This window comes from Cavia porcellus, unplaced genomic scaffold, assembly GCF_034190915.1.
Source record: "Cavia porcellus strain 051 isolate PalLab524CR breed Dunkin Hartley unplaced genomic scaffold, mCavPor4.1 scaffold_5, whole genome shotgun sequence".
Taxonomy (NCBI): domain Eukaryota; kingdom Metazoa; phylum Chordata; class Mammalia; order Rodentia; family Caviidae; genus Cavia; species Cavia porcellus.
Window position 1 is genome coordinate 23722243 of NW_026947488.1, and position 12709 is coordinate 23734951.

The 12709-nt window shown below is 44.1% G+C and overlaps 1 protein-coding gene across 2 annotated transcripts in view; it reads left to right on the forward strand.

The window, feature by feature from the left end:
• The window catches only part of Tti1 (TELO2 interacting protein 1), a 63878-nt gene extending 53094 nt beyond the window's left edge, over window positions 1-10784 (forward strand). Inside the window, exon 8 of one of the 2 annotated variants that reach the window (XM_063248364.1) lies at window positions 9939-10784. In XM_063248364.1, coding sequence (XP_063104434.1) covers window positions 9939-10110 — 172 coding nt within the window. In that variant the 3' untranslated portion in view covers window positions 10111-10784. The remainder of the gene's footprint in view (window positions 1-9938) is intronic. The other variant, XM_003467649.4, reaches the window with a different exon arrangement.
• Window positions 10785-12709: the final 1925 nt, after the last annotated feature.

Consider the following 12709-nt stretch of genomic DNA (forward strand, 5'->3'; position numbering starts at 1 on the left):
CCAAGGCAAAGCCTGTATGCCTACTTGGCAAGTCCCCTGTAAACTATTTACTTGTCTTCCTCTCCAAACCTTGTAGCTGGGTTTTACCAGAAGCCAAGTGTGGCATTCAGGGCTGCCTAGAGATGACTTATCTCCCTTCAGGTATTAATTTCCCCTACCCTGCTCCTCTGTCGGCCAGAGGGCTGGCTAAGGAACCTGTGAGGACAGGGGCCTGTTCTGAGGCCTCCGCCTCCTGAGAGGAGGTGGATGAGCGCCATGGCCTGTGGAGCAGGTGTGACAGTGTCCCCTGGAGTTGGGGGAGTTATGACCAGAGACCTTCATGAAAATTTCTCTTTATTTTCATTACACCTGGGTTTTTCCTTCCTCTTATTTGCTTTTTTTGGCTGCAAAGAATGACCAAGACCGTGTTTGCTTTTTTAATTTGTCATGTTAAATATAGCCTTTGTGGCAGGCTTTTACATCAGGCTGTAAACTCTGGAAATGGAAATTGATCAGAGAGTGGTTGATATAACCAAGGCTGTAAATGCTAAGAACGGGGATGCCATTCCAGTTTAATGCTTTTATCTAGTGAATACGCCTTGTAAGGAGGGGGCATAAATCTTGCAACTTGGTAGGGGGGATGGGTATAACCTTGCAGCTTGTTACCACCAGGTGTCACTGTTAGAACTAGCAATGCAAAAAAATAAATAAATAAATACAGCTCCCCCAAAGTCCGTGTAGCAAAATAACTTCAATGGATAAAAAAACAAATAAATCATACTTGGGGTATAGGAGGAGGGGTCAAGATATCAGGAGCTATATGTAGGCAGTGTTCCTGAGGGTAAGCACTGAATTACAAATAACAGATCTAATCAGCCACGCCCCCATCTCAGCCCAGTGCTGAGGTACATTTAACTGATTTAAGTTCCCAAATGGCCCCAGAAGCCTCCAGGATATCACCCAGCATGCAGTGTGTGTCCAGAGTTACGTGCCTTCTGACCACAGAGCTTTGCCCTTCTATAAATGAAAGAAATTCGGGATGAGAGCATACACCTTAAATTTCTATTTTTTCTTCAAGCCAGTATTGTTCTCAACCTGGCTTAGCTCTTTTAGAACCACGCATTTTGGGCCAGTCTCTTACTAGCCTCTGAGGCTGCCTGCCTTGCCATGAGGTCTTACATCATGCTACTGGGCTAAAAGGAAACAAAACTAGGCAACATCTATTTTTAAAAAGACGAAGCCCATGCCTGATAAATGTCATGAAAGAGAAACAAAGTTTTCATACTGCCTGGTCTCTACTGGTCCTACCTCCACCTGCCAGCTCTAGAGCCGGCTGCAGATGCAGGGTGCCAGCAGGTAGTGACCAGCTGGTGTACCTTCTGGTCATGTACAGAGACCCGGATGCCTTATTGCTGTAATCTTTGATGTGAAGGAAGAAGGACATGGCCTTTTCAGCCTCCTCTCTCAGCCTTGTATGTGAGCACAAAAGGCACCTTTTTTGTTGTTCTTTTGGTTTTGTTTTTTTTTTAGTATATGTTTGTAGTACATAGTGCAATCACTGTGGGGAATAAGTACATGTGTATAGTATATTTTAATTCTTTTTATTCCCCTTCTCCTCCTCCTTCCTCCCCTTCTTCCATCTCAAGATTGTCTTCCTACTTAACAAAGATCTACCTTCCTATTTCCTGTTGTCTGTCTTTTTCTTTGCTCTTTAAATGATTTATAGTTTGAGTTTTTTCATATAAGAAGAATTATTGTAATACTTAAGTTTATGTGTCTGATTATTTCACTTAACATTGTGGTCTCAAGACTCGTCCATTTTCCTACAGATGACTCAGCTATATCCTTTATGGCAGATATATTCATTGTATATAAATTCCACATTTTCTTTATCCATTCATGTTTCATTTTATCTATTATAAATTGAAAGTACCAGTCTTAGAGTTGGACAGTCTTAGATAAGATCAGATCTTATTTCTGTGTAACCCTGAGCAAATGGCATAGTTTCCTTGCATCTCATTCCCTTCCCTGTAAACTCAAGGTGGTGATAATGCCCTCCTTTGAAGGTCTTAGGGCAGGTGAATTGCTCTCATGCATTCAGGAAGTCTGTTCAGTGCTTGTCCATTCTGCAGATTGGTTAAGGAGCCCCTATGTGCCAAGTAGTTTTCTAGGCATTACAAATAAAGGAAATGAAACAGAAAAGACTTCTGCTCTCATAAAGCTCGGGTTCCAAAGATATACTGATATATTGTCCATACACTGCACACACACGTGAACTTGTACACAGTCTTACAAGTCTGCTTCATGTTTACGAAATCCTGGACAGGGGTTTTCCTATCAGGAGGGTTTTTTCATGTTAATCGTGCCACCTCTGCCCATTCTCCTATTTGTGTGAGAAGTCAGGAACAGGTTTGACAGTCATTTGCTGTCAGACTTCTGCTCCCTTTCTAGCAGTAGGATCCCAGCCCATCAAAGAACCAGCTGGTGCCTTCAAATCCCAGAAAAACACAGACTAGCACAGGCTCATTCATTTCTTCGCTGTCAGAGCCCAACTCTTCTCTTTACCTACATATAGGCCTATCATATTTGAACGGGTCAGGAGCCACAGAGGTGATCCATTTGTTCAGTTGACTTGAAATGAGCAGCTCATTGCCTTAAGTGATGTGGGCAGTTTGTTTGAGGTTGGGCTACAGTGCTGTGGATCATACCCAGCATGGAAATGAGGGCAGTCCTAATATCTTTCCTTTTGGCACTTGATTAATAGTTGACAAATCCAGACCTGAGTAGTTAGCTTTCCCATTATCTATCTTTTGACAAGCTGCTTTTTTTTCTCAAGGCCCATTGTTCTAAAAATACATTCAGATGTGAAGCCATTCGCTGTGCATACACAGGCATGATTTCATGGTGTCAAAGATAAGAGACATCTGCCATGCAGATTACAAAGTAGATTCCTGGGTTTCAGATCTAAAGCCAGAAACTTCTGTACTACTTAAATCAGATGCTACCATTCGTTCCCTGCTTCCTTAGTGTCATCACATGCCTGATAATCTGCCAGGTTCAGCCGTTTTACCACACAGTGGGATGTGTGCACAGGGACATGGGGAACAGGATGCTCTTGATGGCAGATGAGCCTAGTGACTACACTGCCTGCACAAAGTGGATCTCAATCGGCAAAAGCCTTGGTATGACGCAGGGTAGCCATTTCATTCCTTTACGAGTCTGCCATCTGTCCAGAGCCACTAGGAAGCAGAAGTGAATGTGACAATCTCAGTACCAAGTAGAGTAGTCATGGAAATGGCCTCAGTTGTCTTTTCTTATACCTGGGGGAGGGGGTGCACAGAGGTTAACCCAACATCCTTCTCATGTAGGCATGCACTCCACCACTGAGCTACCCCTCAGCCCCTATTGCAAAGATTTTTACTGGGTCTCTTATGATAACCTGAGTACTGTTTTGGAATGAAGATTTCAAAGAAGAATACCAAGTTAGAGGCCCCACAGTGCTGTTCAGTAGCAGCGTAGCCTAGGTAAATTAACTTCTCAAAGTCTGTTTCCTTATCTACAAGGCTGAAATAAAAAAAATACCTACTTTCCAATGAATACAGTTATTACAAGTCTCAGTAAAAATTTTTAACTTTTTAATTTTAAAAAGTTAGTAGATATTAATTGTTAATCGTTAAATTTCCTCCTTAATTCCAAAAATGACTTAGGACATCTTATAAACTGAGTTTATGCAACAAGGAAAAAAGGAAATAAATGAAGGAAATTTTAAAAGAGAAAAATACTAAGTGAAAAAGCAGCATGAACTCAGAATTGATGTTGCTACCTAAAGTGCAGGGCAGGAGCCCAGCCACCTTGCTTGGCTCTGTGCTTCCTAAGAGCAAAAAGGGAAATATAATCTGATGTACAGCTTCCAGTAAATACTGGAATGAGAGCATAGAAAAAGAAAAGAAAGCTTTTCAGAAAGAAGCACAGCATTCGTCATTACTGAATCATAAGAAAATGTCTCCATGGGTCATCTTAGAAGAGCACAGGGTACTGTTGTGACGAACATCCTCGGACTAGCATCCTTGCAGTAAATATAGAAGTACATTTCCAAGAGCCATTTCTTCAGGCATCCATCAGTGGGGGCTGCTGGCTTAGAGCCAAAGCACAGGTTACAGGAAAACAGTTCAGGGATGAGTGGGGCAAAATAGGTAGCTGCCGAGATGTCTTTATCTTCCAGAGAGGAGCAGGAAACCCTGCATGTGGCCTAGGAGTGTAACCAGTTTGTGCCAAGGCCTAAGTCAGTCTACACAAAAGGCCACTGTGAAATCTGTGCCCAACAGCACTGTCATGGGACCTAGGCCTACAGAGGCCTGGGGATGGGAAAGATGGCCAGATGGAAAGGGCTGCTTTTAAATCCCAACCAGTGGGATTTAAACCCTGCTAGGTCCTGGCTTATTTTTGAATTGTCTGTAACAGATTGGGCCTCAGTGCCATATCCTTTTAAATATGCACAAAGCAATGGAATCATTCCACTGCATTTATGATACTTTGTCTTTGGTACTTTAGGGGCACTATTAGCATCACGCGCTTCTACTGGTGTTTATGGTTTTAAATCCCATCCTCAGTGCATTTAAATGTTTTTAATACAGGTCTCTGTGAGTATGCATGTTGGAGTTAGATCGATAGATGAATGGTTCTGAACAGGTAAATATAGTTAAGCCTAACAAGTACATATAGCTGCAAAGGTAATTGGTAGTATTTATTTGGAGAGCAAATCGTTGCTTCCAGTCATAATCCTCCATTTCCAACATTTAGAAACAAAAAACGACCTCCGAGCAGAGGAAGATAGCTAAATTGAATAGCAAGAAAGGACAGACTTGAAATACTGGTTAACCAATGAACCGAGACCCATTAGAGTAAATTACCAAGTATGGAAACGTAGCTCCACTGCTTGCTGGCTGGGACATGTAGACACCCTGCACATCCATTTGTTTCAGAGGCAACACACGGCCTCATTTTCAACAACAGCATGTGCAGAATATTGGAAGAAGAGTGGCCAGAGAAGACAGGAATGGGGAGGCTGTGCTGCCATAAAGGGAACAAGCAGGCTGACGCAGCTTTGTAGGTATGCCTGCTTTCCAACAAGTGAGTTCATTTTCTGATCACATTTAGTCATGCCTCTATAGAAATAGCCTGCATCATGTTCCTACAGAGACAACCTGAATAACTTCTTTAGAAGCCCCAAATAAATAAATAAACAAATAAATCACAAAACCACAACTTCTTTACCACTGGCATTTACCTCTGACAGCTCGTGAGGGCATTTTATAAATCCAGAAAGAGACAAGGAACAGCAGATCCCTCAAGCAAGTAATTGACAGAAAAAGAAGAGCTTGTCACCTGGGAGAGCTGGAAGCCTTGCATTTCAGTTACAGTTTACTTAGCTTTCGCTGGGTCTTGATTGGCTGGCGGTTTTCTGGAGTTCCCTTTGAGCAGATGTTGTCTAGACAGGGATGGTGAGGACATACTCTGTATTAGTCACTTCTGCAGTGGAGGGGTTTGTTTTTGGCTTTGCCATATAGACGGAGATGCAGGGGGATGACCTAGCACTCATGCTGGAAAACTGCCATGGCCGTCAGAGCTGGAAGTCCCCCTAGAGCCGGGCCGCTCTAACCCGTCTTTACAAACATGCATGCCATGTCTGCTCCTCAGGAATCCTTCCCTGCCTCCACTCCACTCTTGTCCTCGCCATGTTGAGTCAGGGGCCTCCATGATCTGCCTGCCTTCCACACCAGGCAGGACTCTGAGACCAGAGCCTTTGACCTTCTGTCTTTGTGTCCCAACGTCCTGCACAGTGCCTGGGCTGGACCGAGTGCTAGTAAATGTTTGATGGACCATGAGGACATAAGACCCAGCTGACCAGATTCCAGTAGTACATTTTCTATTCCCCAGGCTACTTCACCTCCAGCGTGCTCACTCAGAGCACCCCAATACTGATCCTGAAGGAGTGAGCCACTTCTGTTATTGGGCATCTGAAGTTTATTAGGTGCTCACTGATAGCCATCAATTGTAGATAGGCTGAAGTGCAGGGAAATGGCTGCCTGCGTGAAGTAAAATTCAATAAAACCGCATTTTAAGTGAAAAATCAGTATAAACACCAGGCTTCTTTGCCATGGAAACAGAGGTTGCTTAGAAACTGCCTAACGGCGAGTTCTAAATTTTTTAAAGTCAAGTTATCATTTAAGCTACACGGCCCTACAGGTTATTGAGAGATAATCACTCGCCTCAGGACACAAGAAGGCATGAGGCACAGCTGAGTGCCTCCCCCTGCTCTGGGGACCAAGTAATCTCTTGATAACTGTGCTCCCCAGAGCCACTCATTTGGGCCTAGGGGAAGGAGAAAGAAATTTTTGTTCAGGAGTTAAATAGTGTACATATATTTTTTTAAAAGTGTTTCTCTTTGGGTTTGAAAAGAGATGGAACTGGCCATTTGGCATGTTCAACAGCCATCTCTGCCATGTTTCAAGATACATTAGGAACATTTTCCAGGCAGTTACCCAGTCACTTGAAAGCAGAGGTCCTGCCTTTGTCTTCTGGCTTTCAATTATGCAGAAAGCCTTAGGCTCCCCTCCTCCCTGGGATACCTCATCCCAGTACAGGGTGTGCAGGAACTGGCCCCAGAACAAAGTGGTATCAGACTTCTGGGTCCTCAGGCACAGCTCCCAGGGGCAGAAGCCAGCAAAGGTCCAGGTTCAGAATTTGGCAGTATGTAGAGTTCAGCAGGTCGTGTCGAGCAAATGCGCAGCTGTGCCTGCCAGCCATCTGGTTGCACGGCACAATGTTTGCTCCTCACCTCAGCCGTGTGGAGGGCAAAGCAGACCGCATTCATTTCTTCCTAAGAACAAGTCCAGTTAGAACTCCATTGCCTGAGAATTGGAGCCCCCACCAAGTTAGTGCGGAGGAATTATGAGCGAGACACAACACAAATGTTTTGCCCTTTTCCATTTCTGAGAATTATCCGTGTTACAGTGGTGCTGCTAGAGTTGGTAGTGATAATTACTCCTTAGACACACACACAGATTCCCTGTCTCTCTCTGGAAGGAATAGTGTTTTCATTATACACTTCAAAGTGTTTCCTGTACTTCCTCTTCTCAGAACCTGAGAACAAACCTGGGAGGAGGGTAGGTTGACTGTGATCAGCCTGTTTTGGAGAAAGAGGAGGCATAACAATTTGCTTTGAGCCACAGAGGCGGAAAGAACTTGCATTCCTGCCTGCCATTCTGGGATGTCCATCCCTTTAAGAACAAAGAAACAGGACCCAAATTAATTCTCCCAAGAGTTTGGCTCTGTTTAATAAGAGAAGGTGAACTTTGTACATGTTGTTTTCCTTTGCTTTCCTGTAAGCACTTAATTTGGAGATCTTACAGCGTAAAGAGTGGCTTCTTTCCTTTTTTGCCAGGGAATACAACATCCACGTTCAGCATGTTTAAAAGGGTTCTGAAAATGAACATTGCCATGTTTTCATGCCACGTAAGGCAGAGCAGAGCTGTGACTGAGCTGGGCTGTGGTACCACTCTGCTGGATGTTGTCCAGATAAAAATACTTCAAGCGAGAATGCCGTGCGATAGCTTGAGAAATTGTTCCAGTTCTTGAAATCAAGTGAAATCATTTGCATTCTAACAGTCTTTGGCACTAGGGAAAACTGTCAGCTCTGTCACGTGTAAATAGAAATCTGCTTCCCATTTCTGGTGGGGTTTTTTTTTAAATCATTTCCCTTGCCACTCTAATTATCAAAGATATTTTTGTTTTTAAACAAAAATTCTCTCCCACGCAGGCCCCATCTCCTTTCTGCGGTGGAGTGGAAACGATGAATTAGAATATTCTAATCACTTCTGCAACCACTGTACAGGTTATAAACACAAGATTATCTTAAGCAAAGAAAATTTAACATTGTGTAGGCACAGAACAGGCCTGGAAATTTTCCAAAGTGCCCCCTCTCCCCCAGTTGCTTCCTTTCCCTTCTTAGCATATGTCTGTGAAATGCAAGGAAGAAAGAAAAACTAGCTTTACAGAGGTAAGACCTGAATCCCTTGAGGACGTTAATTTCAGAACAACAAAATTAAAAACCAAATGTTTAGTTTTGTGTAGCAAGCATTTAATTTCCTATTAGGTGCTCAGAAGTATATTAGAGAGTCTAGGAATAATTGTCAAGAAAAAGGTATGATCCATCAAATAGCTCCTGTGTACAACTGTCCATCAGTGTCTGGGGAGGGTTGGTTCTGGGATCCTTCACAGATAGCATATATTAAAATCTGAGGGTAGTCAAGTCCCTTATATAAAGTAAGATAATATTTGCATAAAACCCTCCTGTATATTTTAAATCATCCCTAGATTTCTTACAGTACCTGCTGCAGTGTCAGTGCTACACAAATAGTTGTTATCTGTACTGCTTAGAGGATACAGTCAAGAAAAACAGGCTGGGGCTGGGGATTTAGCTCAGCGGCACAGACACCTGCTTTGCAAACGCGCGTGGTTGTGAGTTCGATCTCTGGTACCAAAAAAAAACTGTCTGTACATGTTCAGTACAGACACATTTTTCTTTCATATATTATCAATCCATGGTTTGTTGAATACACAAGCAGAATCCTCGGGTGTAGAGAGCTGACTATTCTGGTTAGTAGGGAATCATGGGTTTTGATAGGTGTTTTAATCCCTTAGCAAAACCCTGAGTTATGTACATCTGCCTTTTTTTTAAAATAAGGAAACAGACTGAGACAAGTTGGATAATTCTATGTCATGATAATATGGATCCTGTTAACGTTCCTTGTTCCTTGATTCTAAGCTGCCAGCCTCTTCTCCAGCCAGATCCTTTCACAGGATGTAATATGCCAGAAAAGCAAGTCGTCTTAAGTCATTAGTGAACCGCCTAACATAAATCACCAATTCCTAGTGAGACAAGAACCTGTCTCTAATCAGCAGGTAATTTCTGTGTGCCCTCAGAGAGTTTATGTTGTGAGGAATAGAGATAGCCAGTGAAAATGCAGCTCATACATGCAGAAAAGGTGTCCAGAATGAGAAGGGGCAGTGCACCTGGACAAAGGGAAAGGTAGCGCCCCTGGCAGGTGATGGGTGGGCTGAGGTGGCAGGTCTCATCCTTCCTGGGACTGAACAGCCAGGACTGTGAGGTTTGCAGTGGGACCATCCATGACAGTGGCCCTGAGCACATGACTGATGGTTCAGAAACAGGAGTTGGACAGATAAGAGACAAGGATTATGACCACCAAAGTGCAGGCCAAGATTGAGAACCTCACCTTAGAGGTGTGTGGTAGCCCCAGGCCCTTGTGCTCTGTCTGTGTTGTGGGTAAGACACGGTGCTGTGCCTCTACACAAGATCATGGGTGGGGCTCATCTGCTCCAGCCCCTTCCAAGAGACAAGTGTCCCAATAAAGCCAATTCCTCTGTATAGAGGGCCTCCTGCAGGAGCCATGAGCATCTGTCCGACCCACCAACCACCCATCACTCTTGGTGCCCAGAAATGGTCCAGCTACAGAGTTCAGCAGGGACCTGGGAGCTGGGAGCGCACACAAGGACCTGAGACAAAGAAGAGGAGTGGCTTGCCATGTGCCATGCAGGACAGGAAACCCACTCCAGGCCTGATCTGGCTCTGCATGCATCCTTCTGCTCCCCACTCTTCCTGAGCCAGTAGTGAAGGGTGGGCCTTGCCATTTTTCTTTTTTTCAGAAACTCAGCTTTACACTCCAGAACTCAACCTGTGCCTTTGCCAAGAGCTTGTTTAATGTCAATATTGTTCTGCCGAGACTAATTACTATTTCACTCTGTGTCAATGGATACGAAACTGTTTACCTCTATTTCCGTTAGGCTTTGGGACCATCCTAATGGGCCTGTCTTAGCAGCTAAAGTAAGTTTCTTCTGGTGTTTGAAGTGATTTGATATTATTATCAATTTCTCCTCAGATGGCTCAGTAAACAACCTCTAGGACACGACCACACCGACTCCCCGCTTTTCTCCCTCCTTCGCCCCCTCCCTCCCTCTCCACTTCTCCTACTCACTCCCCATCCTTCTCCACAGCGTCTTCCAACACTTGATGAAGGTAAATCCGGACTCTACCTGGTTCCTGTTGAATGAGCTTTATTGCCCCCTGCAGCTCACACCCCCTCACCCCAGCCTCCACCGGGTGCACCTGCGGGGGCCCTCTGGGCAGCAGAACCCCTACATGGCCAACGTGCTCTACCTGCTCCAAGAGCTGCAGTGCCCACCCCTGCCTGATGGGCAGGCCCTGCCTCCTGCAAAGAGCACCCTCCACTGCCAGCCAGAAGTTGGACCAACTGTACCCCGGCAGCAGAGATGAATGTGAAGGTGAATTAGACAGCCAATCGATTGATCGATCACACAACTGCTTGGAAATTGGATTGAAGGAAAGTAGCTGACTGTTATTTATATTTCATTCCTCCAGTTTTCAGATGACATTGTCTCAGGGCTCTAAGGGTTTAACTCCTTAGCATACCATCTCATTGGCCCTACCTGCCTCATAGCATACACACACACACACCCCTGCTTGATTAGGGATCAGTGGAGCCAACCTGAGCGCTGGGTGTGTCCAGACCGTGTTTAAGTGTCACACATCTAAGAACCTTAAGAATGTAGCCCTGCCATCACAAGTACATAAGGTGGGTCCCTCTCCATCCAGACATCGATCCCTTCTAATAGTAAAATGGAGCTAATTTGTTGTACTTGACCTGTTCTTTGGAAGAAAATGAAGTAAAGATACTTCTTGAATAAAAAGTGTGTTCAAGAACTCACTTTGAAGTTTATTATTTAAATGGGGTGATATTTTTAAATGAGTTTATGTTCTTAAATGAGTAACAAAGAACTTGAATGAGTAACAAAGAAAATCCAGGGCAGAACAGAAAACAGTGAAAAATACGTCTTCCCTCCCCATTTCCCAGCCATCTGGTTTCCTTCCCTATGGCAACCACTCACAGCAATTTTTCAGATATCTTTTAAGTAGGAGATTAATTTCTTAATTGGTTACCATGGGTATATAAAGAAGCCTGTATACCCATATCCTGGCTTCACTGGCTAATAACTTGTGGCTAGTCCTGCTCCATTTAGACCACTGCTTATTTGCTTATCCCTCCACCCTCCTGCATTGTCTTCAAGCAAATTCTAGATTTCTTATCCAAACTTTTAGGCATGGTTTTATTTGTATTTTACAATTCTAAGATCTGAACCCAGAGCCTCACTGTGCTGGGCCAAGCGCACTACTGAGCTATATCCCTGGGCCTTTTTTTGACACAGATTTTGCTGAGTTGTGCAGGCTGTCTGCAGACTTGTGATCCTCCTGCCTCAGCCTGAGCTGGGAGCTGGGAGTATTGGTGTGTGCTAACACACCTCTCTCTCTCAAACTCTTGAAAATGTATAACCACAATACCATCATAATACTTTTTGAAAGCTAATGATGATCCTTTAGCATTGTCAAATATTAAGTCAGTGCCTCATTTTTCCCAGCATGTTTGAATCAGGATCAAAATTAAGTTATGCACATTGCTGGTATTAATGGGTCCCTTAATAAATCTTGGTGAATTTACAGATTCTCTTTTCCTTGTAAATTTTTTGGTGAGGAAACAAGGCCATTTATCTTACAATATTTCTCACTGTCCGGATTTACTGATGGCATCCCTGGAGGGTCATTTCATGGGTTTTTCCTGTCACCTGTATCTGCTGTAAATTGGGATACAGAGCAAAAATCTTGAGTCAGATTTGGGTTTTTTTCTTGGTTCTGTTTCGACCTGGTCCTTCCTGGATCCTGTCCCTCCTCTCAGGAGGTAGTGGCATTAGCAGCCGTTAGAGTGTTCTGTATCTCCGTCTGCTCTTTTGGGTTTGCTCGATACTGCTCTTCTAATTCCACCATGCGGCTTACATTTAACCACAGTGCTCATGTAAAGGGAACTTTCCCTTCTTCAACCATGTGCTATCCTGTAACTATTGTTTGTGTAGAAAAGGATTCTTGACTTTTTTCTGAGGAGTTTAACATGATGATTATGCAAATGTAAGCACATAGCCACACTGACACACACACACACACACACACACACACACACACACACAGTCTGCAGAATCCCGAGAACGGTAACGGTAACGCTTCACCAGATGCTCAAGGATTAAGACGTCAGCTAAACAAGTCTTCCAGTAGCATAGATAATTCCCAAGCTCTGAAAAAAACCCTGAAGGTGGTCAGCATATGGACATACTGGGTTAAGGATCTCCAGCTAGTTCTGGAGAGGTCTGATGATTTCCTGGAAGGGCCTGCCTTGCCAGGATAGTGGGATGTCCAGCTCTGGTCTAGTTGGTGGCATCCTCACTCTGCCAGTGAGCTGTTGGAGGCCTCTCTTCTCTTTGGGCTTCTGTTTCCCAGCTAGAAAAGCAGAGAAATTCGACCAGATGGAGCAGTCCTAATCTTTGGGGTCCTAGTTACCAACAGGCATGGGCTGAAATGAGGACCCTCTCAGAGCTCCTCTCCTTGTGTCACACAAGGGGGCACTACAGAGACTACCTGTGACCCTAAGTGGCCCCAAACTAAGACATCCCCCAGCCAAGCATGTGCTTTCATTTAGCTCTCCCAGCTTTGAAGTTCCAGGATGATCTCCTTTGGGAAGGGAGGAAAAGTGCCTCTAACTGAGAGATTCACAGCATTGTTCCTAACTCCACTGGGGACACAAAGTGA